General features: G+C 38.2%; 2 protein-coding genes and 2 long non-coding RNA genes across 5 annotated transcripts in view; 1 reads left to right on the top strand and 3 right to left on the bottom strand.

Moving 5' to 3' along the window:
* The window catches only part of srpk1b (SRSF protein kinase 1b), a 51,150-nt gene extending 37,316 nt beyond the window's left edge, over positions 1-13,834 (bottom strand). Inside the window, exons 1-2 of the mRNA XM_082156443.1 lie at positions 13,738-13,834; positions 12,538-12,592 (exon numbers count right to left, since the gene is read on the bottom strand). Of these exons, the coding sequence (XP_082012569.1) occupies positions 12,538-12,592; positions 13,738-13,750 (68 nt within the window). The 5' untranslated portion in view covers positions 13,751-13,834. The remainder of the gene's footprint in view (positions 1-12,537; positions 12,593-13,737) is intronic.
* Positions 13,835-14,575: 741 nt separating this feature from the next.
* Positions 14,576-26,047, bottom strand: part of mapk14b (mitogen-activated protein kinase 14b) — a 58,058-nt gene continuing 46,586 nt past the window's right edge. Inside the window, exons 8-12 of one of the 2 annotated variants that reach the window (XM_082156535.1) lie at positions 25,028-25,099; positions 19,114-19,193; positions 17,784-17,862; positions 16,686-16,859; positions 14,576-16,583 (exon numbers count right to left, since the gene is read on the bottom strand). In XM_082156535.1, the coding sequence (XP_082012661.1) occupies positions 16,516-16,583; positions 16,686-16,859; positions 17,784-17,862; positions 19,114-19,193; positions 25,028-25,099 (473 nt within the window). In that variant the 3' untranslated portion in view covers positions 14,576-16,515. Of the gene's footprint in view, positions 16,584-16,685; positions 16,860-17,783; positions 17,863-19,113; positions 19,194-21,418; positions 21,499-25,027; positions 25,100-26,047 lie in introns of both variants that reach the window. The other variant, XM_082156534.1, reaches the window with a different exon arrangement.
* Positions 19,200-20,789, top strand: LOC309488372. The gene is made up of 2 exons (XR_014202094.1): positions 19,200-19,950; positions 19,982-20,789. It is a non-coding gene; the product is annotated as an uncharacterized lncRNA (long non-coding RNA).
* On the bottom strand, positions 22,741-25,021 carry LOC309488382. The gene is made up of 2 exons (XR_014202103.1): positions 24,083-25,021; positions 22,741-24,008 (listed from the first exon to the last, which is right to left on the bottom strand). It is a non-coding gene; the product is annotated as an uncharacterized lncRNA (long non-coding RNA).

The following is a 26,047-nucleotide window of genomic DNA, read 5'->3' on the forward strand; positions in this document are numbered from 1 at the left end:
TGAAACGAGACAGACCGCACCCTCATCGGCTCTGGCCGCACCCTTTCGCCATGGCATGTGACCGAAAGAGAAGAGAGGTCGTTTCGAGGGGGGAGGGAAGGGTAATGTATTTGATTAAAGATTATAAGGGTACATGATTTAAAAAAAAAAAATGAAGTGCACAGATAAATCATTTATAATAAACACTACAATATTACATATAAAAAGAAGATTTGTCAAATTTGATTTCATGCCGACTTTAACAAAACGAATAAGCACGGCATAACACCATGCTGATAAATGAAATCTGACTCCTGCTACTGATCTGTGCTGTGACTCTCGTTCGGCTCACGCTGAGCTGAGCAGACGTTTAGTTTTTAATGGTAGTATCTGTTCTCTAACTGATTTTTATAACTATAAAAAATTAAACCGACGGTAGGGGGCCAAATGGTGTAGCCGACGTGCAGCTGAACACTGTGTAACACCGACTATCGCAGCAAGCCTAGTTAGAGATACCAACAACTCTAGTTAAAACAAGTACAAAGACATTTTATACACTCATAACTTCTGGAGAGATGGTGCACAGACACTGGGTAAAGTACAAGTGAGCACGAATAGTTGTATATTCGATCTATAATAATTATTCGAAATACCATTCAGATATCGCTACATATTGCTTTGATGGCCGTAAATGTAGTAAATCCATGATAAATCATAAGCACGCAAACTAAAACTCACAGTTATAACTAAATATATTGGGTGGCGCTGTGGAGTTTGTTAAAAAGTTGATTGTATTTGATCACAGAATGTCGTTGTCTGCCTCGAGGCGCAGCGAAGTTTAGAATTACTTCTTTGATTATCTTACTAAATTATCTTACAAAACGGAATTACTTTTGATCAAATGAATCTGTATGTCGTGTGCAAACATTGTTATCATAATTTCACCACCACCAGAATGAGAAATCACATGAAATCCAAACACAGAACCATTGTAATTGACCAGTCCACTGAGGAAAGACAGCTGTCGATCATTCACGACTAAAGGTCAGCACAGCTTTATAGACATCTGTTTAATGTTATCAACTAAAAGAAAACCAAGATATAATGTAAACTTGTTAAGTATGTTGCCTAAACATAAGCTTGTAAAGGGTAACAAAACCTCCAAATGATTTTCGTTAAGCTATATTATGAGTCCCAACCACATGCTTTATTATGTTCCACTACAAAACAGGTAGCTCAGCATTTACAGTTAATTAACCAATGAATGCCAGATATAGTTAAGTCTGCCACTGACCATGTATTTAAATCTTTGTGAGACCTAAGTGCTCTTAAAGTGCCCCATTATGCTATTTTAAAGTTTCCTAATGTTGTTTTGGAGTCTCCTACAACATGTTTACATGCATCAAAGGTAAAAAAAACTGTTTAATTTACTCATAATATACATTTGCACATCACCACATTTTAAATGATTCTCAAACGACTCTTCAGATGAATCAATCTCTCTAAATCCCGCCTTTCCGCGAGCTACTCTGCTCTGATTGGCCAGACAGCTCAGTCTGTTGTGATTGGTTAACTGTGTACAGCGCACGCGTCGAAAACAATAACGCCCATTGCCATAAAACGTCAGCTGTCCTGAGGCTTGCTACACCGTAAACTAAAGACAGTAACGAACAATGACGCCGATTTTACCATATCAATGCGAGCGCGAGTCCGATGATGAAACATTGGAAGAACTAGTTATTATCCATCAACGTTTCTCAGTGATACACTACTCAGTTTGAGGTACATTATGAGATGTTGCAACTGTAATTCCTCACCATCAGCATTAACAAGTGCATGTCCATCAACAAACCCATTATTTTACTTGTAATAATTTATTTACATAGTATTTTTGTAATATATTGCGGTGAACACGTGGAAACTGTATCAATAACAGTGTATACATTAGCCGAGCTCTAGCGTGAATGACTGATGTAACATAAACGTGGGTAAAACAGATCTTGCTCCATGATTAATCTTTCCTCAAAGTAGTGAGAACGACAGACAATCTGCATTAATAGACACAGTTATAGGTAATAGTGGCCAACAGCTGATTAGCAGAAGTATTGAAGACAGTAATAACGTGAGTTAGCAGGAGACCTACGCAATATAAAACTTAAAACTAAGTATTTTGAACACCATCTTTCAAGAGCAAGCGGTGTGTGAATCCTGCATTGAACTCCAAAATTTGAGAAGCAGTTGTCAGTGAAATAAAGGGAACACAGCAAAAGTTTAGGATTATACTGCTGTGGTATTGTGGTAAAGATGAATTTTAACCACTGATTCTTCACATGCTCGTCCTTGGCCAGTGAAAAGAAACTGTCTTTACCTTCACATTGTAGAGCACAGCGTCTTCTCGATATATCCAGTATCCACAGGAATCAGCTGCTGGTTTGAGGTTCAAGTTTTCCCGCGTGTCTGCAAGCGTAATAAGTGGGCGGGCAATATGCTAATGTATCGTCTTGACGTCACAATGAAACGGCTTATGACTCGTTTGAAAAACGATTCATTTAATTGACTCATAGTCGACTCTTACTTTTGAAAAACAATCACTTTATATACGGTGCACTTTCAGATTTAAAACTTTGCAGGATGTTTTCATTCACTTAGAGCTATGTTAAACACTACAAATCACAAAAAAATCCATAATAGGGGCCCTTTAACATTATCTTTGGGTAAAAACATGAGATAAATAATCTCTTATAATGCAGTATAACACTTTATACTACAATGCAAAACTGCATACTGTCTGTACTGCATCTATGCCACTCTGCAGTGTGCTAAACAAGTAACCAAGCATTTATTTCTTCAGTCAAGCTTTATTAGACAATGAGAGGGTGTCATTAAAACTGATGAATTAGCTTGCGGTCTGAGAGTTGCAGTTAAACTGATCATCATTGGGCATGCTAGATTAAACCTGCTGTGTTATGCAATCTGTACTAACCAGAGAGAGAGAGAGAGAGAGAGAGAGAGAGAGAGAGAGAGAGAGAGAGAGAGAGAGAGAGAGAGAGGTTATCATAGGACATGATGACAGCACATCAGTCTCTGCTGATTCAGTGAGTGTGTGTGTGTTTTACATTAGCGCATGCATTTCATAACTCTAGCACTGTTTCCTAACCAGCTGCAACAGCGACACTACACGCAGACGGACACTTGGTTTACATTTCTATGGTTTTGTGCCAGATAACCCAACCCCAACTGGAAACTCTGGAAATGGAAACATATTTCCCATGCAAAAGTTACAGACATGATACTAAGCTGTAACAGAAGTAGAACAAAATATCGATAGGGCGATATATCATTGTCCTTCTCCATGCGATACGAGAATCAATACGCTGGCGCCAAGTATCGATATTTTAATTAATAAAATAAGCCGCTCTAAATAGATTTCCCTGTTTGCAGCATCGCTACTTCATCGCTCCTCGAGCAACACATGAATGAGGGAAACATGAACATACGTTAACTAGCCTAAGAAAAATAGATTTTTAATGTGATGGCGGACAGGCAGTGTGAGTAAAATAATACTAAGTTCAAAGTCTGGACACACTTTCAGCTTTTATACCATTGATGGGACAAACATGTTGTAAATAGACATCGTTGGCACTCTTCACAGAGCACTTACACAGATACACACGAGAGTGTTTGAAAGCAGGCGTCTATCAGCGGATCCGTCTATCAGCGGATCCAGTAAGCACTTTTTATTTGACTATATGTGAAGAGTTCAGATGCAAAAGCCTCTAAGTGCCACCTGAAATTTTCTTCTAGAATGATCATTTTTATCAAGCTCGTATATTAATAGGTCATTTTCATTGCCATTTAAGTGAAATTACTGAACTTAAATATACGAGCTTGATAAAAATGATCATAATAGAAGAAAATTTCAGATGGCACTTAGAGGCTTTTGCATCTGAACTCTTCATGTCTTTACATAAATATTTTTTTCTACTTAAAAACGATCATTTCATTATTTTACTAACCCAACTAATTACTCATCCGGGCTTTCCAATGTGAAATTAACACACGGCCCCTTAAGTTAAGGAAAAGGTCGTGGGTGGGCTTACATTTCCATGACACGCGGGACAACAACGGGACGGTTGGGTTTAGGAAAAGAAGACCGGGGCGGTTGGGTTTAGGAAAAGAAGAACTGGACGGTTGGGTTTAGGAAAAGAAGACCGGGACGGTTGGGTTTAGGAAAAGAAGACCGGGACGGTTGGGTTTAGGAAAAGAAGACCGGGGCGGTTGGGTTTAGGAAAAGAAGAACTGGATGGTTGGGTTTAGGAAACTTGACACGCGGGACACCATCCCCGCCGTTCCCCGGTCTCCTGGGTGAAAGTCCTGTATTGTTTGACCCATCCACCACCGCAACCAACCGGATTTAAGGCCTTTCATACTACTCGCTACCGTAGTCGCTCTTAACGCTACGGAATTGTGCTCACCATCACGAAACCCCCCCCCCAGATAAGTGTGTCCGTGTACACGAATCAATAGATTAAATTACGTGACCATTTCACGAACTCCATCGTGATGTCGGCACAACCCTAAACTCCACCATTTCCCCAACTGACTGAAAACTAGCTAGACTGCAAATTAAACATGAAAGAAGCAAACGTTTTACAATAAAAATGTTACAGTGACAGACAGTAATATGTTAATTTGTGTTAGGAGTGCACATCAATCATGCTGAATCAAACTGGTTTTTACCCTTTCACATAAAAAGAGATCACATATCTATTCAGTTGCACCTGCTTCCATTTATTTGTGATCACAATAATGCACAAAATTAAACTCCATTATGGTTTTTAAGTCCAAAGGCTTACACGTTTAGACAAATATCGATAAAATATAGATAAAATATCATACATTTATATCACATTTCTTTAGAAACAGTGAGTATTTATTAATTTTCTGAGCAAGTTTGTGTGATCTCTCCTGTCAAGTCAAGTCACCTTTATAAATAGCGCTTTTTACAATACAGATTGTTGCAAAGCAGCTTTACAGTGATAACAGGAAAGTAATGCAACAAAGTTTGTTTCTGCTGTACAGCAGATCTAGAGGAAAATAGCATCATAGTCCAAATTAAGTAAGTTCAGTGATGGTTCATTTTTGTTGTAAAAAAGTTATTGATTTAGTTCATTTGTACACAGCCGCTCTGGAGGAAACAGTGATGTCATCGTCCAGCTCAGTTCAGTTCTCATTTATTGGTGTCAATGCAGGCAGATCAATAATATTGTTGAATATTAAGTGTCACACTCTACTGTTATCCTTTCAGCCAGAGCAACAGAGGAAGCTCACGAGAAGAAAACAGGAGTTATGAGTTATACAGGTTAACCAGAGTTTTTTTATGACATGCGGATGCATTAGTCTGGTATCAACAAAGGCACAGGGAGGGAAGTGTCAGATAAAACATGAAACCAAATAAATACACCATTTTAATCATATATGATTTGTCTATGTTCTTTAAGCAGTAGTGCTGGGTGGTGTACCGGTTCATACCGAATACCGGTGTTTATTTTTGTTATGATATGAATTTTTTAAATACCGCAATACCGGTGTATGTCGCTTTAATACCGATCGGAACGCGGCGCGGCGCGACACTGTTTGAGAGGGTCCTTTTTCACTGTGGTGATGCACGTGTTACTAAGAAGGTGACTTTGAAGGTGGATAGGTTAAACTATAATTGATAGCTGTCAAATTATATTACAGTGTTTCCCATACATTGGTTCACAATATCAACACAGCCTTTTGGAAAATCTATTTGTGGTTGGCATTGACATTGTTGAATAAACATGAGCACTGCACGTTTCAAAATCAAAACGCGGCGCGGGTGTTTTTATATGAATGTAACGTTATCTGAAGTGAACTGACGGTCTTTAGAAAAGTTTCTTTGTAATTACGATTGAATCTTTCTTTATCTTTCCTGATAAAGCAGCGTTTATGAGCGTTGCTGCTTTGTGTACAGCCGTTACCGGGTCTATATCTGCTCTTTGTAAACAGCCTTGCAAACCTGTATTAATACTGGTGTGGATTTTTTTCTACAATATTCACTCATGACAGTAAAATAGGGCATTCTAAGTCAATCTACTGCAGTATTTCCTCTCTCACTCAGTGAAAAATGTGTTTTACACCCAGTCATGCTTGGAAAAACCCCCCCTGTCATATACCGTGAAACCGGTGTAATTTCGAAAAATACCGTGATGTGGATTTTTCATACCGCCCAGCACTATTAAGCAGTATCTGGTATTTTCCATAAACATATACAGTATGTATTTATTATCGCAACGGTTAGCAATAAATATATTCCTTCCTCATACGATGATCAGAATCCCCTTTGGATTGCAAGAAAGTTATTTCAAACACTTGAGTTTGAACCTGAAAGTGAGTTTTGAGCTGAAAATTGTTTAAAATGTTGTAATGGTTGAACTTAGCTGGTAGCCTGATATAATAACATGGGAAATGAGCAGCAGTGTTGAGCCTCTCCTGACTCAGGTAAACTTCGCCTCTGTTTATGACCACTTCTCAAACCCCAGTTGGCTCGCTTAACCTCTTAAATCCGAAGCGGGGGGCGTTACTAAGTTATCATGTTATTAGCAACCACTTGCTTAACCAACACAAAATAGGTGTCGTTTTAAAGCTTAGAAGCTTGTCTTTACAATGAATATAGGGAACATGACCATCATTTCCTGAAAGTCTGCACCAAGGTGCGAACCAAAGTTCATGTTTGTATGATTTTATACATTCGGTTAGTTTTGGTTTGGTTTCACATTGCAATTATGCGAGCGCACTAAAGAACTTTACATGACGTACTTGTGCCCTGTCGTCATCATCTAAATGGGCTGCATCTTGACATTGATTGGTTTGTAAACGGACGTGAGTCTGACGTCAGCGTGTTGTCAATTCGGCGGGTAACTTTGACCAGAATGAATGAAAAGACGCATATCGTTGCCACTATACTTTTATTATTATGGCATTACTCCCTGCAGCACCGACTATACTCGAGGCTAGTCCAATTTCGCCAAATGAACGTCCTCGCTGTGTGAAAATTTTATCGTCGCCGGAAGGACGCAGGAAAAATGTGTGTGTGTGTGTGCGCAAAACGCTGTGGGCAGGACTGACAGATCTGCACATAAATATTCTTCTTCAGTTGTTTAGGCTACACGGGAACCACCGGGACTTCCTGTAAATGGTCTGAAAGTCCGAACCATACAGAAAATGCTTTCACACTCGAAACACGAAACTTTATTTAATTTGTATCTTTGTTCTTTTGCGTTTGTTTGGGCCATTGCATTTAATTTGATCATTTATTCTTATTTTATTACTGACTTTACTTGTCTTTAATAATGATAGACATTTATTTTATATTTATATGGAATTTTTTCATTTACATTCCATGTAAAAAGTCTGGTGAGTAAAAAACAAAAGCAAAAAAAAAAGCTAATGGCAACTCGAGCTTTAATGTGTCCGTAGAGGGTCGGTAAATTATGACATTTTGATGAATTTTAATTTTTGAACTATCCCTTCAAGTCTATGACCGGGTCCAATCCTGTTCCTGGAGCGTCACCAACCTGAAGAGTGTAGCTCCAAACCTAATCAGACACACAATGAACCAGTTGATCAAGAACTTCAGGATCAACTGAATGTTCCAGGAAGGTCTAATGGACCAACCTGAAGCTAAACTCTGCAGGAAAGTGGTCCTCCAAGTATGGCTGCACAATATATCGAAATTATCGAAATATCGCAAAATGCACATCGCAACGGCTTGCAATAACTGGGGTCATGCACAAAAGACAAAGAGAAAATCACTCACTGCTCTTGGCTGAATAACTTTTGTAGCTTTAATAAGAATGTGTATATATTTAATTCATACCGTGAAAACTAAGCAGTGTTTTATTTTTACATTTGATTATTCAGTTTCTGTTGTTAAATAACCCTAATGTAGGATAACTGAAACCCTGAACCCCGTGGTTTACACTGATGTTAAAACAACACTTCTTATGCTACAGTAAAACACTGATGTTCACTTTCAGAAGTTGAAGGGATGTTTTCTTGTCACAAAAAGAATGTGAAACAAGTATGTAGGTTATATAATTTTAAATGTATTTTAAAGATAATTTAAGTTCATTTGACACACTTTAAGCATTATCGTATCGCATATCGAATATCGCATTATTTAATGAGTTATTGCATATCGCATTTTTCTTCAATTTCATGCAGCCCAACCTCCAAGAGCACAACCCTGGTTTTTCTAAGATGTTCTAGTCCTCCCTTCAATTTTCACCTGTTTACTGTTGATTGCATAGAAAAATGCTAGCACACCTCTGCTCAACAAGCTGCAAGACTTAAGGTTTGATTCATGTTGTACAAATGTGCCAATTTACACACCTTGGTTTTAATACTTAAGATTAGCGGTTCCTTCAAATCTCTGACCCTAAGCAATAGTAATAGTAATAAGAAAGGCCCACTAAGCACCCTGGCATCTTCAAATACAGATTTGGCAATCTCAAGACTTTACAGAGTTGATCGGTCAAGTAACTCAGAGCAGGAACCGCCCTGCTGGTAAAGAGGCCAGTGCAGCATCTGCATGGCACACAGCTCCCCAAAACAGTGACCTGATTTGGTTTCAAGCAGTCCTCGCTGAGAGCCACATTATCTGTCATCCGCAGTCTTCCAGACCCCAGTGCTGCAGTTGTGGAGGATACAGCTTACATAATGAGCATCCACACTGCTAGGCAAATCCCAGTGCAGTTGACTGCAGACAGAACTGTGATACCAGCCCTTTAAGTTTTCCAGCACTGCACCACAACTTGCGCACAGTGCCAGACAGGGTGTACACACCTGGAGAGACAACTTCAAGGGAACACAAGGGTGCAAAATACAAGGGTTGAATCCCACTTTGGCAGGATGCATGACAGAAAGAGGTGGTCAGCGAAGTTGCATGCACGAATACATCTGTCACACCAGCAAAGAGGATCAAACACCCATATTAGTCCTGCAGACCCGTCCCACTTCCTCGGTGCAAACATGTCACAAAAGGCTAATCTAACTTGTACCTTGCCAGAGCACATCAGCTGTCTGATTAAAAATGAATCCAACATCAATAAGTCAGCAGTGCCACCTCAGCTTACACTCTTTGCTCTCTCCACACACACACACACACACACACACACACACACACACACACACACAGATGCACTCACTTGCACCTCAGACCGCTGGCTAGTTTCACCACAGCTGTGTTGAGCGAAAAGATCCAATCCAGGAGCCACATGGCAGAGGAGGACAGCGCGGGGCAGGACGGTATTGTGTGAGCCAGAGTTGAACCACAGATGTGACTTTCTCTCTCCCAGAGTGTGCCTGCCTGCTCTCCGCTCACTGGCCGCCTCAACACTACCGATCCGACTGGAAAACAAGGCAGCACAGGAGGGAGGGCAAGAGAAACAGGAGCAGAGGAGGAGGGTGATAAGTGAGTGAAAACTCACTCTCGCCTAACACGGTGAGGCATAAACGCAGCGCAGGAGGAGAGGGGACGTCGATGACAGATTTTGTAGAGGCTCATGAAGAAAAGTCTTATACCCCGCCTCTCTCCTGCACAAGAGCCGGGCCGAAGGTTCTGTCCATCTGACATGTCATATTTCAAGGACACAAGCAGACCCCAGAGGACATGTTCCCTTCTGCTCGTGCTTCACCTGAGCAGTCAGTAGATGAAAGTGTGTGTGTGTGTGTGAGAGAGAATAAGAGAATAAAACGCATCAGGCTTGATGGCTGTCACAAAGCACTGTTATGTAACAGCTCTCTTCAGGGCAGGCAAGCTGTCGTCCAGTATTTAACAGAGGAACACACTTACACACACACACACACACACACACACTGTATTTCTTCAGTTTACATGATCATCATCTGGCCCCAGGATTTTAGGATGTATTTTTGCTATTGATCTCCATTACATTTAGTTCTCTGATTCTTAAGCGTTTTATTATCATTGTTATTATTTTACGAGACAGACAGAAAGAGGTGACAGGGAAAAATGGGCATGAGAAGAGAGAATTGGATCAACATATGTAGCGGCCAGACTCAAAACTGGTCATCCATATGAGCACCAACTGGAGCATCGGCTGTAGCCACAAGAAGACCGCGGCTCTTTGATTGGATTGTTTAAAGGAACACTCCACCGTTTTTTGAAATAGGGCTTATTCACCTTCTTTCCCACATTTAGATAGGTGGGCAAATGCATTTTTGTCTCAGTGCATGCATTGTTTTAGTTTGACAGGGTCGGCGTGAGCTTAGCTTAGCATAATGAATGGAATCCTTTGTTGCCAGCTAGCATGTCCTGAATAAAAGTGATATAAAAATTAAAAAAAACCCTACCTAATTACTTCTTGTGGCCTGCGTATTCACAACAAGCACAAATAGCGATGCAGATTAACACTAGGCGATTTCCTAGGCAGATATTGACTTATATATTAAGGACTATATTAGGGGGAAGCACAGGCGAAGCACTGCTACTTGGGCGTGATATCTCTGCGCCCAAGTAGCAGTGCTTCGCCTGTGCTTCCCCCTAATATAGTCCCAAGTCAAAATCTGCATAGGAAATCGCCTAGTGTTAATCTGCATCGCTATTTGTACTTGTTGTGAATACGCAGGCCACAAGAAGTAATTAGGTAGGGTTTTTTTTTTTTTTATATCACTTTTACTCAGGACATGCTAGCAGGCAACAAAGGATTCCATTCATTATGCTAAGCTAAGCTAGCGCCAACCCTGTCAAACTAAAACAATGCATGCACTGAGACAAAAATGCATTTGCCCACCTATCTAAATGTAGGAAAGAAGGTGAATAAGCCCTATTTCAAAAAACGGTGGAGTGTTCCTTTAACATATTAAACTCAAGACATGTAAGACTGACTTTAAAATGAAATTCTTAGAATGATAACAACAACATGAAAGTGTTAAAGGAATAGTTCACGCAAAACAACACTGGTCCCCATTGATTTTCACTTTAAAGAACGTTAAGCACGTTCAAAGTGCAAGCTAAAACTGTCAGACACAAATCGACAAAATCATAACAGACTAATTATTTTTAGTGATGCACACATTTATTAATTTTTTTACCGAAACCAAAATTCAAGTTTTAATTTAACTGGAGCTGTACAATCGTTTTTACGATGCATCGCAATGCTGATGTGAACAATATTGCATCGATGCATAAAAACAAGAAATATTTTTTTTTACATTTAATGAAATAGGTCTATCATACATATTAATGTACAGTTTTATTGTATATAAAGTAGGCTACTCTTATTATATTTAAATAAAAAGTTGTGCATGTCCTTCGGAAGCAAACCAATTTTTTTTTTGCGCTTTTGGTTCTTACGAAAAGAACATGCATGAATGAGAAAATAAAGTGATAGTAAAATTAGTTATTAAGCGCAATAAGCCACGAAAAAGATCTCAATGCGTTACTCGCGCGCACAGAAAGACACTTTTCTCAGACAGCATTCGATCCTGAAACCAGTTCTCTTTAGCGGCATACACCAGTTATTTAAAAATATGTCTTGGCGAGTATTCATGTAAACATAGTCGGCTTTGTCTTTAGTGAATGTAAAAAAGAAGAACATATGAATTCCGGTTGTATTAGACACACTAGTTTTAGGAGAGAGTGATTTGTTTATCTGGTTAGTCAGCATAGTTTAGTTATGGCGTTTTAATACTGAAGACTTACTTATTTTAGCTGATATAAGCTGTGTTATTTTTCATTATTTTCTTTGGCACCTCTCGTGCTCGCCTTCCCACCTTGTTATTGTATTGTTATCTGGTCCCTTTGTAAATATTAATTTCTTTTCACTTTTTTGCATGGAGTTTCACCTATATCCTTTTCTCCTATTGCCATACCCTCATTTTGAGATACACACACTTGTTAATGTTATACTCCCATTTACCCCTAGACACAAACACGTCGCTTCGCTTCAGAAGGCCTTTATTAACCCGCCAGAGCTGTGTGGAGCACTTTTATCATGGATGGATGCACTTTGATGGACTTCAAAACAGAAACAACCATTCACTGCCATTATAAAGCTTGGAAGAGCCAGGACATTTTTTAATATAACGCCGATTGTATTCGTCTGAAAGAAGAATGTCATATACACCTAGGATGGCTTGAGGGTGAGTAAATCATGGGGTAAATTTCATTTTTGGGTGAACCATCCCTTTAAATGGCTTATAGAGTTGTTGTTTCAGAGTTTATTCATCTTCTCATCTTCAGTATCTTCTCCATTGACTTCAAACAGAATAGCATTTTTCACTTTGTTATGATCTTTATGCGTTAAGCTTTTTTTCTTTCTTTTTTTGCTGACTTGGAGTGAGCGTTTGAGTAGAGTGATTCTGAATTTCCAGACCTCATAATAAATGTAAACTCATTAAAATGATTATTACTTTGCACCACGGTTTCTGAATCATGTTCCGATCTCCTTGGAGTCTTTTCATGACTTAATATTGAGAAGTATACGTATACAAACTGGATTTACTCACTTTTTGCAGGGTTTCTTGGTTTTGGTCCTTTTCTTCCTCGCCTGAAGTGCAAGTACTGTCAGAAAACAGAAGAATTTATTTGAGCACGCAAACAATAATCTGCAAGTAAGCATGATAGTCTTCTATGTATGTTACAGCTTAAAGTAATATCTTTCATGTAATGAGACCAGTATTAGGACAAAATGTTTATGTCGCCACAAAACATGGTAATCATAGTTTTCGGTTACACTTTATTTTGATGGTCGACTTTAGACATTTTACTAACTATGAGTAACTTTACATGTCAACTAAATCTCATTAATTAGCAACTAACTTGCTCGAATTATTAGGCTACTAACGTTACACGGTTAGTTTAGGGCTCGGGTTGGTAGAATAAGCTGACATGTAACGTTACTTGCAAAGTTAAGTTTAAGTAGAAAGTGGACCATTAAAAAGAAAGTGTTAACGTACCTAACGTTAGTTAAGATAACAAACTACTAGCACTACAGATAATACAGTGGTGACTTCATTTGAACCAAAACTGTCATCAACAATATGAAACAAAACGACGGAAAAATATTTGAAAAGCTTATTATATTGTTCCAATATTCCCTAATATGTTATTAAAGTTCTACAATAGTCAATAATTTGGCGGTAACCATGATCAGTAAAATATTTTAATTGATTCATTTGTAAGTTTTGGCGGCTTTATCAGTTTGTGCTGTTAGCATTTTGACGACATCAAACATCAAAACGAGAGTTTTCAATAATCACAGCACTGATTTACTTTCATTAAAATAAACATTTTTACGATTAACATATCGTTTTTTTTTTTTTAACGAGCCAAAACAAGAGAAAGTTCAGCTAGCAGAGGCTCACGCGAACGAGGCTACAACAATATAACAACAACAAACAGCAACTACAATCAGAAACACGCAACATATATCCATAAATGAGCAACAAACGTCCAGATATTCCGTGTAATATGAGCAGATGTTCATACACGTTAAAGCTGGAGAAACGTTACTGTTGTTATATTAGCAACAGCTAAACACACATGGGCTTTGTCTCTTGTCAAACACACTAGCACCTCTCATACTAGCGCGCCTGCTCACAACACGGATATGATTCAGTCTGGGTGCGATGTTTATTTCTATTTACATGTGTACTGTTGATATAAACTATTTTGGAGGACAGTAATTAAGTCGTTTTGATGCTCACCTTTCCTTTCCATGCTGCACCGGCGGCTAAGAGCTCAGATTCACTCACATGTAACGGTCCGCGCATGCGCACAAAACTTGCCAAACAACAACTGAACCAAACAACAGAAGTACAGTATCACACCCACATGTACACACGACTCGAGTCGCGCGCACACAGAAGATGCCACAAGGTCTGGAGTCAAAAAGTCGAGTTAGGTTTGTAATCACTGTTGGGTAAACAAGGGACCATTGAAACCGCACTAGTATAGTATACATCCAGCCAACGATTTAAAATACATATTAAATCAGCAGAAAAGCTATTTCATAGTCAATAATACAATAGTTTTAAAATCAGATATGTTGTGGTAGATGTGCAAGTATTGCATCAGTTAGACAAAAAAATATTCTTCTCAAATCAGCATCAGTGCAGTTTGCTATTGTGACAACTTGCCCCACAGCTATGCTGTGCACGTTGTTACACATGTGTTCAGTTAATTGTGTTTGTGTTTTTCCCTCAGGGCTACAATAGCGAGAACATGCTCTTAACACACATTGTATTCTGCATACATTTTACACAGTACTCTCATCACCTTATTTTACTGAGTTCTTTGAGTTTACCTTTGGTGTCACGAGAGGATAAAAAATGTCTTATAATTGCAATGGTTCTTCAAGACATTCATTTTTATGTAAGAATATTCCACACCTTGTACTATGAGAAATTACCACTTGGTGGCAGTGTTTTCAAAGAATCGTTTGTACTGATGCAACTCTACATTTATTCCTCTTTAAAATTTAGCATTTAAATATTGTTTTAAAATATAAAACCGTTATGTGCAAAAGAAAGAGCAAAGAATGAGTGTTGTGAAAAATAATTGCCTTTATTTCTGTATAGCAGTGGTTGTTCACAGACCACATAACTTATGGGTGACTAAAGAAAAACTTGTTAAATGCACAAAAAAGTGATACAAGGATCTCTTTTCTATGTAAAATGGTTCCATGCGACAAACTGAAATGTTTTGCTGCTCGATGCACCACTGATTGACACGTTTAGTGATTCTCCACTCCTCAGAAAACTGTAAAATGCGCATAAATACACACCCCACCTCACATATAACAATACATGCTCAACACAGAAAATTTGCTGAATAAAATTAAGTGATAATATACAGTGAAAAAGAAAACACCTTAAAAATAATCTTAAACAACTGATACAATAAGTTAGATGCCGGCTGCGCTTGAGAAAACACATTCGTCTTCTAGTCTGGGCTGTTAAATCAAGATCAATGGAAAAGCAGAATATTGGCTCAGGTTCTTTCATTTTTGCAAACATGAACTTCCAGGCTGTATGTCTTTCCCAGGGCAAACAATAATAAAGGGGGATCATTTTATTGTGGGCCATAATGCAACCGTCTCTCGCTCGTAGAGTTGTTCTGTTCACGTAAACTTACTGTTCAAACCTTTTCACACCCATTTCTCTTAATTTACATAAATAATAAATGAAGGAAAATGGCTGGGAGAGAAACTACACTCTAGTCTAGCTAGAGGATCAGCTGCCATTTAACAAGGAGTTAACTCTGGGGAAAAGCAGGCAGATAAAAAGGATGGATCGCACAAAAAACATGTCCAAATCACACTTAACCCCAAAATAAAATAAAATACATTTTTATATATAAAAAGGAAGCATATCTTTAAAACCTTTTGCAATTTGACATGCCTTTCTTTTTAAAAATCCATTATTCTCAATGCCGAGTCTCATTACCGCAACATAGCATTAGAGGATTTTTTTATTTAAAATTTTAATCTGTATTAAATAAAAGCATTACAACAGATATTATCATGATGGCCAAAATAATGTTCCATTGAAATAATATATCAAAATTTTTATCCACTCTAATACAGCAATGAGATTTTGTTGCATTACGGTAATGAGCACTCTGTCGTGAGGTAAAATGAATGAATCATTAAAATATATTAATAACATAATAACATTATTATTGGTTCTCAAAATAGCCGTTGTTTTCTTATATTTAGCTTTTTCCTTCTGATTCTGGGTTTGTGTATTTGATGAGATTTGCCCATAACATTTTAATGTAAAAAAAAAATCGTGAGAGTTTTCGCACTGAGCACCAATATCTAAATATTTTCCCATATATATATTTCAGAACAAGCATGTCTGCATGTGTTGATATTTCATTCCTGTTCCTGATGCGGTCGGCAGAAGAACACCGCGTCCGTTTACATTCTACACACAGCACTAAATAGTAAATACAATCTCTTTACGTGTTCGGATTCACTCTTTTAGTTCGTTCACTTGCTATTTATAATGCAGGTCACATTCTGTGATGTGTGCTTCGCTGCAAATACTAAATAAAACTGTTGGTGCACATTATTTCCATGTATATACAGCTGTGCCATTTTATTTACATATCTAAAACTTAGTATTCTGACGGTACAGAATTTCTCTGGCCTTTATTTATCGTATAGGCTGCAAGCGGAGTTTGGAGGTAAACGTTTCACTTCCCCAGAGAAAGAATATTAAATGTTTAAAATGCTGATATGAATTTGTTTTTCATGAGAATGCACATTTTTCTCTAATTTTTAAAAAAAGCAGTTCATTTTACTGGGGCACAGGGCACAAAACATTACATTCTCTGTGTCCTTTTGGAAAGTTTGCATGTTTTTTTCCCTCTTATTTTGACCGAGCGTGTGTGAAGGCATGGATAAGAACACGGGGAAGCCAGCACTTGATGATGGCAGGCACTTGAATGTCATTTTCCTGTACGGTCAGTGATTCTCCTCACGCCTCCATCTCGTCTCCGTCGAACATCGGAGGCTCGAAGCTCACCACCGCCTCGTACGTGAGCCCTGTGGGGAAAGACACGACTGTTGAAAGCACTGGCGTTACATCACGGAGAGGTCATTCAATCAAATGTCATCTCTCTTGAGAAATCGAATGCGCAGGCTTACGTTTCCACTCTTCGATCTCTAGATCGCGACTCTCGAAGCTCTGGTCGTACGGTTCTGCCTCGGGCTCGTCGTCCGGGTCGTGATACTGGGAGAAGTACGGGTGCGCGAGAGAATCTGACGCGGTGATCCGTTTATCCGTGTCCAGAACCAGCATCTTCTCCAGCAGGTCCACAGCTGTAACACAACAAGCAGCATTTATAAATCACAGAAGGGTTTACGACGGCACAACATTAATGTTGCTTTCATTAGAATCAATGTGATCGTTTAAAAAATAATCTTTACAAATGTTGTATGTGTGAGTTTGTTTGATGATGTATATTTAAGTTCATTCTAAATGCAGCATCAAAAGCATATTAAGATGCAGGAAGGATTCTGATTGGCTGTCAATGTTTTTATCGTTCTTCAGCAAAAAAAAAAAAAAAAGGATTCCAGCTAAACATGATCATGCATAAAATACTGTGCGAGTTATTAATTGTGAAATCATAAAGACAACATGTTTCTAAAATAAATGTTTTGGTTACACTTTATTTTAAGGTGTCCGTGTTACAGTGTAATTATATATTTAAATACTGAGTAATACTAATTAGCTACAAGTACTTACAGGGTTAGGATTAGAGTTTGGTTTAGGATTAGTTGCATGTAATTATGCATTTTTTTTATATTTGAGTACAAATGAACAGCATTATTTGAAATAGAAAGCTATTGTATCATTATAAATGTCTTAATGGTCACATTTGGTTAATTTAATGCATCATTGCTGAATAAAACTATTAGTGTCTTAATAATAATAATAATAATAATAATAATAATAATAATTAATAATAAAAGTCTTATTCACCCCAAAGTTATAAGTAGTGCATATTATTCAGAATATATTTACATAATTTTTTATTTTATAATTTCTAATAATTACAAATTGGGTGGTCAGTAGAATAAAATAAATGTGATGAATGACTTTTGACTGAAAAGAATGGTAATGACATGTTAATTACTCTTAACGTCACACATTAACTTTGACATTTCTCGAGTCATGTGGGCCGGTTCTGGATTTCAGTGGAACGGGGTTTTCATCATTGTATAGAAAGGCAGAATTGTTACCTAATGGATTTGCACCAATAAACACATCTGCAAAGCTCCTTTTGGGCATGTAAGGAAGAGAATTGATGTAGTTCCTTGCCTGTTGATTAAAAAATAACATTAAAGGATTACACATTATTATTAATGAGTCAAAATAAGGACAAAATTGAGGGCAAAGTAAAGCAAACAAAGACGGCTAAGAGAAAAGCATGACAACGGTAGAATGCTGCAGGGATGATGTATTTCTGAAGGCCAAATCCGGAAACAAGCTAGCATTTTAACTAGTCCAGTCCCGAAGTCAATGAGTTGTTGGTTAAATGCCTGAAGGTCTGTGGTGAACACAAGATCAAGATACTTTCATGTTTTATTCTACATCACTAAAACCCCGCTTGTGATTTTTTTTAAAGCTAACTTGCCTTGAAAAAGGTGATTGTTAACAAGCGTCTAAATGGGACTAAACTATTACAACTTGAACTTTCAGGGAAAATAAAGAGTTGTCGGAAACTTAGTGATGGTGCCGTTGAAGTCAGGTGACTGTGGTGTAGTTCGTTTATAGCCTACGTTTAGCTCTTTACTTCCACCAATTGCATTCAAGTTGAGTTAGTTTGTAAAGATTATCATGGCAAACAAAACATGAAAGAATTATGAGCTTTTTGTGGATCACGGAGCTTATTTTCTGCTAAAATCCAATGGGAAAAAAAACAACCCCCTTTTTTTGTGAGGGAACCAGGGTGACGCGAACTTACGGGATGGCCTACAAAAATACATAATCACTGCAGCGATATCTACTGAGATATACAGTTCCTCAAAAATATTTGCACACTAAAAATACATAAATGTCATTGATATTTTACATCTAACGCAATGACAGTCAGATATTTTTAAAGTGTGTCTAAATATTTTTTTGTGCCATTTTCTGTTGTTCACAAACATATTTCCGTTGAAATCTCGATCAGGACCTGGTGTTTTCCAGCAGACCTCAGACAATACAGACCAGCGCTACTGCATGTTAAACAAACACTGCATCTATTGTTTACTACATAGAACACTCGACATTGTATGTTAGAGCTTAAGCAGTCTAAAACTCACTGCATGCCTGGGTTTAAAGAGTGGCGGCATTCGCCTTAAAGCTCAGTGCTGTGGGCACAAATTAGGTATATCCTAAAGGTCAAGTATAAACGAAAAGCAGGCAGTGGTTGGGAAAGGTTGGGAGTGGTTTGGAAAATTAAAAATGACCCAGGGTAAACAGAAAAGAGTCACATGGGGGAAACTGAGTCACTCATTCCAGAGCGGCCGGGTCTGGAGGATTTTCTGCTACCGTCACCGGTTCGGAGAGGGTCCGTGCGCTCACCTCGTGGCTCGGCATCCGGCTTATTAGAGAGGCCGGCGGGGTTCCCGTCAGTCGCATTATCTGCTGAAGCTGGTTTATATCTTGGGGAACCCAGGTCAAGGGGTGTACGGTTCAAATACACTCACACATATGAGTGGGCAAACAGGAGAACAATGCAGCTGCTGCTATCTTTGGTTGCTTTATGTTGCGGCTTAATGCTGAGATCATTTAAGAAGGGAAAACCTGGAGATTTACTTGAAAAGCAAAATGACAACTAAAATCTACATTTTTATCAAATGTTGTAGTATGTTATTGCATAAAATATTGCATTTATTATAAATGATTTATATGTGTACATAATTAGTTGTATAAAATGCATGTGCCTCGTAATCTTTCATGAAAATAGCTTTGGCGCTCTGATGACATGTTTATTGGTGCGAGGGCGGGGCAACCTGTCACTCACATGAGATCCACCAATAGCAAACCACAACCATCCAATCAATTCCCCACGGACAAAATCAAGCCCCGCCCTATTTGTTCTTATTCCAGAAGCCATTTTACTGGGATTTACGTCACAGTCGGGGAGAAAATACGATCGCAAATGTGTCAAAATGTGCTTAAAACGATTTCTGCCAACAGGGTCAGAAAAATAAACTTAATATGAAGGGAAAACAAGTTTATTTTTTGACCTATTGGCAGATGTTTTCTTGTTTTGAAGGCCCACCGAAGAGCCTTGAAACATGCAGCGTTATTTAAAGGCACACTATGCAAGATTTGTACCTTAATATAACAGTTTCGAAATCATTTCGATGGTAAACGAACTCGTAGTAGGGCGAATCATCCCGATAGCAAAGCAGGGTTGGGGGGGGGATGCCGCTGGCAAAACCAGCAATGCAAGTTTGAGAGGTGGAGCCTCGACAAATCTCACGAGAATCTCGACTTGCTTTACGACGAAGAAAACTAAGAAAGTGCAGTCGGAAGAGTGCAGAGACGGCTCTGCGTGAGTGGTATTTACGACAGTAACGTTAAAGTACTCCACAGCGACTCTAGGGGTCGCTGTTTGAGAAAAACGGAAACTGCAGTGTGCCTTTAATGTGTTGACGTAATTTCCACTGAAACAGGAAGACAGGGCGGGACAAAGAGAAGCTCCTCCCCTTTTTAAAAATAGCCAATAGCGCTTCGTTTACATCACAGCTCGTCCAGAAGCCGCTGAGCTCGGTAAAGCCACATTTGAAATCTTATGACAGACACGGTCTAACAGATTCCCCTTTAAGATTTAATATGAAACTGTTCCTAAAGCAGAACAGTGAACAGAATCATGCTGAGGATGTGTAGTTTGAAAAGTTTCATGGCTCTACTCATCAGTGAGGTTTATAATGCCGAGTCCGTCTATACGTTTTTCCTGCTAATCTCCATATTGCTTTAAAATACAGCATTTTGTGTCGAATTCAAATGGGTCCTAAAAGGTCATGATCCGCCCTGTGCTATCGTGTCTCTGAACCAGAGCTGTGGCGCTTCGCGTGACAATGGAAAGCATATTTACACTGTCTGAATCATTCCCTATCCCCTATATAGTCCACTATGTGCCATTCACCATGTAGAAAATGGTAAATGTGTGAACAAATGACTGATTTCAGCGTCTTTTTATAATGTAGGGGTGGGACTTCAGATTCTAGAGAGCATTTGATTGGACAAAAGATGAGGGCTGAATGATGTCATCAAAATCGTCGATCCATATTTGCGGAAGTGAGAGACTGTACGTTTTGAATGTTTATATCTTCTAAATGCGAATTTTGTCTTTTTCCGAGCACATTAGCTCATAGAACTCACATAGGCTAACATATTCATACTAAACCCCCCAAAACTTACTATATTTAGATACATTTCTTAGGTCATTTTGCTTTTCAGGTAAATGTATCATGATTAAAGAATGTTTAGACATCTGTACTGGAAAATAAGAGCAAAAAACTGAGCAAGATGTTTTTTTGCAGTGCATGCACCCCATGTTAATCAATCCAGGGTTAAGACAGACACAGGAAATACAACAGGAAGTGCAGGACGCATGAGAGCGAGAATTAAGAAAGCCATTCGTACACACTCGTAATCATGAGTTGATTTAGCAAATTCATCTGCCAGCTGTCTGACTACTACTGACTATTTTAAGGTGATTGCATAACTAGTAGTTCATGCCAGTGAAAAAGAAAGGGAAAAAAATGATGCGACATGCATGAAGTGTGATCGGGGTGAGTGAAGAAAGCAGAACAGACCGTCAGGCCGTCATTGCGACACAGAGGGAGTCAAACTCAGGCAGAACAGAAAAACTCACAGACTCCGAAGAGACTTTCATCAAGAACTCTGGCCCTGGGGTTCCGACGAGCATCATGATAAGCTTCAACTGATCAATATCTTTAAGAGCAAAATAAAGGAAAATGCAGGGAATGGGGTGACTATGAAAGCAGGGACTGGGGGGGGAGGGGGGGGGGGGGTGATAACAAAATGATTTTTTTAAACTAAAGAATGAAAACAGCACAGGAAAATGGGATAAAGCTAGAAATAAAACTGAGCCATGATTGGTTCAAAGCCTACATGCATTCTGCAATCATTATGTATGGAGCTTTCAAGACTTCTCAGATCCTTCAACTGCTTCATTGAGGAAGTTAGCGTAGCAGAACTTAGCTAGCACACTTACCTGACTGAATTAGTGTTGGGGTAACGCATTACGAGTAATGCGAGTTATGTAATCAGATTACTTTTTTCAAGTAACTAGTAAAGCAATGCATTACTTTTACATTTACAACAAAATATCGGTGTTACTTTTTCAAACAAGTAACGCAAGTTACTTTGTTTTCCAATTAACTGGCTCACGCCTCTCCTGTCGCCATGTTCAGAGAGAAATCGTAAGCGCAGATGCGTTGTGTGTGAACATGATGGTTATTGTAGCTCTAGACTAAATGTGAACATACATTTACTCATCCCACTTGGACAAAAACAGATTCAGTATTTCTCAATTTATAAAAACAGTGAAATGCAAATTCAGAATATTACGAAAACCTGCAATAATTAAACGTTAAATAATCCAAATATACTTTATGTATTTAATCTCACTTTATTAACCATTGTCTTTGCTGCTGATGATCCAATTCGACCATACAAATAAGCAAAAATGACTTCAGTTTAACATAACATCAGTTTCTTTTTTAATTTTTACTGCTAAAGAAAGAGTGTTGAATTTTCATTCCCTGCGTCATATTCTCCTGCGATCCGGAGACAGAAAACATCTGAAAGGTTTGAGCTGCGCCCTCTACTGTACAGGCGTGAATTCATTTCTCTTTTGGTGTGAAAGGGACTTTACATTTGCTAAAAACAGAACTTCTGTTGTTTTTTTTTTATCAAAAAACAAACAGGCAAGCCCAGAAAAAGTAATGCAAAAGTAGCAATGCATTATATTCCATAAAAAGTAACTAAGTAACGCAATTAGTTACTTTTTAGGGAGTAACAGAATATTGTAACGAATTCCTTTTAAAAGTAACTTCCCCAACACTGCTGAATTACACTGGCATGAAGCAGCACACAAAACTTGAGTTAATGCAACAGCGTGACAGGCTTTATGCTTTGTGGTGGGATGAAATGACCTTGAATACAACAAACTCAAAGCAGTCTTTTTTATTTCGGGAAACTTTTACTTCACTAAATTCCAAAGCATAATATTAATAATGTACTTTTTTTACTCCACATTTTTCATAAAAACATGTCGTTCAAGAGACGCGATAGTGAAGTCCGTGAACGAACCGATTCTTTTTATCGAACCTGAATCAGTGCGCAAATCACACTGAACGATTCATTCATGAACTGGACCGATCCATTTGCATCTGTTCTCGAGTCAACAACTCACTGATTCAAATGATTCAGTCAAAGAGTGAGTCTTCAGTTAACGATTCACTGAATTCACAATTCTGACTCAAAATGAGCCAAGAACCAGGAGATCCTCAGAGATAGAGTGAACGCGCGGCTGATGGCGTGAAAAAAGTTATTAATGCCGAATTTAAGGATTTATTTTTTGTAAATGAACATCATATTTAGCATATTTGACAGTTTGTTAAATAAATCTGCTGTGAAAGGGTAAGCTGTTTAAGTCCATTGCATACAATTTTTTCTGATTTCTAGAAACCAGTATATTTATGGTTAATGGGTTTAAATCTGAATGTTCTTACATTATCAAAACATGGTCACTTACATTGGAATGAGACCAAATTCTGATTAATATAAGAATATTCTTATGCATGTGAACGCAGTTACTGAAAGCGTGCAAATACGTTTAACAATTGAATGTGGCAAACATGTGTGAGCTACAGTAAAGTGGGCTAGTTCTACACTGTTCCAGATCCACACTGACTTCTATTCAAATCTGGCACAGGTGGATGTTACTGAACAGCACAAACAATCATCAAAAGGTAAGTGAAAAGCTGAGGAAGAAAGAGAGGTATCATTGTTCGAAGACTAAAAAGTGTTTGCAAGCAAAATGATGACCGATCGGGGCGGTTCATTAATGCAGTCCAGTTAGAAACAAGCATAAATGCAGCAAGTCAACATGCAGCTCATACACACAAGCTAGTGCATCAAACCATGTGTGTGTGTTGTGTGCCTTATCCATTTTTGTTAGTGTGGATTTAAAGGAGCAGTTTAGCAAAACATTGAAATGTTCATCTCTGTGACCTTCTTTCTTTCATATTTTGTGAGAATGCAGCTTTTTCTAACGATGAAAGTAAACGGGGATTTATTTTTTTGCCATCTCCATGTGGTCCTGTTCAGTATCGCATCATGACATGTCTAAAACAAACTACTCTAAAAACTGTACACTGAATTCTGAAAAGTTCTGTTCTGTAATGTGTGCATTCATGTATGAATTATATGGACTCCTTGTATCATATGGTAATGAGGTGTCCTTTTGGAGTCTCCAAGTGTCTTTCTTTGGAAAGACAGCTTCATTTACCATGAAAAAAGCTTGCAGAAAATATCTTTGTGAGAATCGTACTTCGATCTGATTTTCGGATTAGCAAACGATGACAAAATAAACACGTTAATCAAGACAAATGATGTATACTTAATTTCTCGATTAAGCATACATATGCATGCACAAAAGCGTGGGATTAATCACGATAAAAAAAATAAAAAAAATCTATTGACAGCCCTAATATATACATTTATTTATTTAAATTAGTGCAGTTTGGAATAAATAAATGATAATTTTATTCCTGCCCAAACTATTTCTGTAATATATATCTGTTGTAGGAATGTATGTACATTTGTGAGAGTCACCTGACACTCAAACACACACGAATTGAGTGTTAACTAATATTAATTAATGCTATTTTACACATCTAATCCGAGTTATATTATTATGCACACACAAAAAGACAAATGCACACAGAAAGCAGATTTATCTGGCAACCAAATAACGACTTCTTTATCCTAATCTATTCTTTCGCACACTTCCTTGAAATGCAGATCACACTTCCTTTCTTGAAAGGCCAAGACCCCATTTAATGTGTGAGTGTGTGTGTGAGTGTGTTGTATTTTTCACAGGGGGTTTGATTCGACGACCTCGTGAAGCAGAGCAGAAGCAGAAACGCATTAAGATTCTCCACGCTGTGCTAGTATCTTTGTCCTTTAAGACTGAGCAAAGTTCATGTTTTCCGTCAACAGGACCGTCCGGCAGTGTGACTCACTGGGAGACCGCAGGCCCGACACTAGCTGATTCATTTCCCTCAGGATCACTGCCTCGCTCTATGAATTAGGACCGGCTGACACGCGTAGCTGCCTTTTTTTTTTCACACTTACAGATGGGGAGGGGGGGCTAAACAAATGCCACTTCGCTAAAGGGGTATTTCCAGGAAGAGGGGTTTTGTGCAGGGGATGAATGATGGGGAAAGGATACGATCAGTGCCGGGAAACAGGGTCCGTCCAGTGAGGAGCTCAGCCATTATGCAGCCCACCGACCAGATGTCCACTACAACACAACACAAAAACACTGTTCTCATTCGTGGAAACAAAATACATTCTGTTAAAGACAATGCAATACTAACTTTCTTAGTAAATGTGTGTTAGAAATCAGGAATGGTGAGAGAACATCGTGCTCGGTACGTTTTTCATGTTCAAACCAAACTTGGATCTTCAGCCGACAAAGTTTAAATCCCGCCTGGCTAGTGCGCTTCCCATAATGTTCACTCGATAGGTCAGTAGGCGGAGAGTAGACGGTCTTTTGTGGCTGTTTGAACACATTCGTCCACATGAACGTTTACACTACGAAAGCAATCCGTTCGAATGCGACCTCTAGAAGTGGCCGAAAGTGGACGAGTTAGTGCCGTCCAGCTTGTGATCCGATCGAGCAGAATCGGTATAAACAGGGCCTAAAATTCCTCAGTGCACGTTATTCTAATGAAAGAAATTGTGGAGAGAAAGCTGCAATGTGCATTAATTTTCAACAATTAATAATAATATTGATTATTGATAAGTTCAATATAATTACAAAAAAATAGCTTTTATTGTCATTTTCATTTTAGTTTTAATAATTTTATAATGTGCTTTTTCATTTTTATTCTTTTTTTTGATACAGCTTTAATTTTTTATTTCAGTTTTTTGTCAATGCAACATTTCTAATATTTCGCAAAGTCATCACAAAGAATTTTAGGTTTAAGTTTTTTTATCTAATATATTTTTATTTTATTTTATGTCAATTACCCCCAAAAATTTTTTTTACGATATCACAAATGTTATTTTAGGAAATATTTTAGGTTTTCATCCCAAACAAAACCCATTAACCCCAAATGTAAACTTTCAACTTGTCAGAAAGAAGGAAACAAGGTGATATGCAACTGTAATACGATCAACAAACGTGGAAATACTTCACAAATCTACTTTAACCAATAAGAAATTAATCAATAAACAAAAATCGTAA

Source organism: Leuciscus leuciscus (genome assembly GCF_965113295.1).
Source record: "Leuciscus leuciscus genome assembly, chromosome: 23".
Taxonomy (NCBI): Eukaryota; Metazoa; Chordata; class Actinopteri; order Cypriniformes; family Leuciscidae; genus Leuciscus; species Leuciscus leuciscus.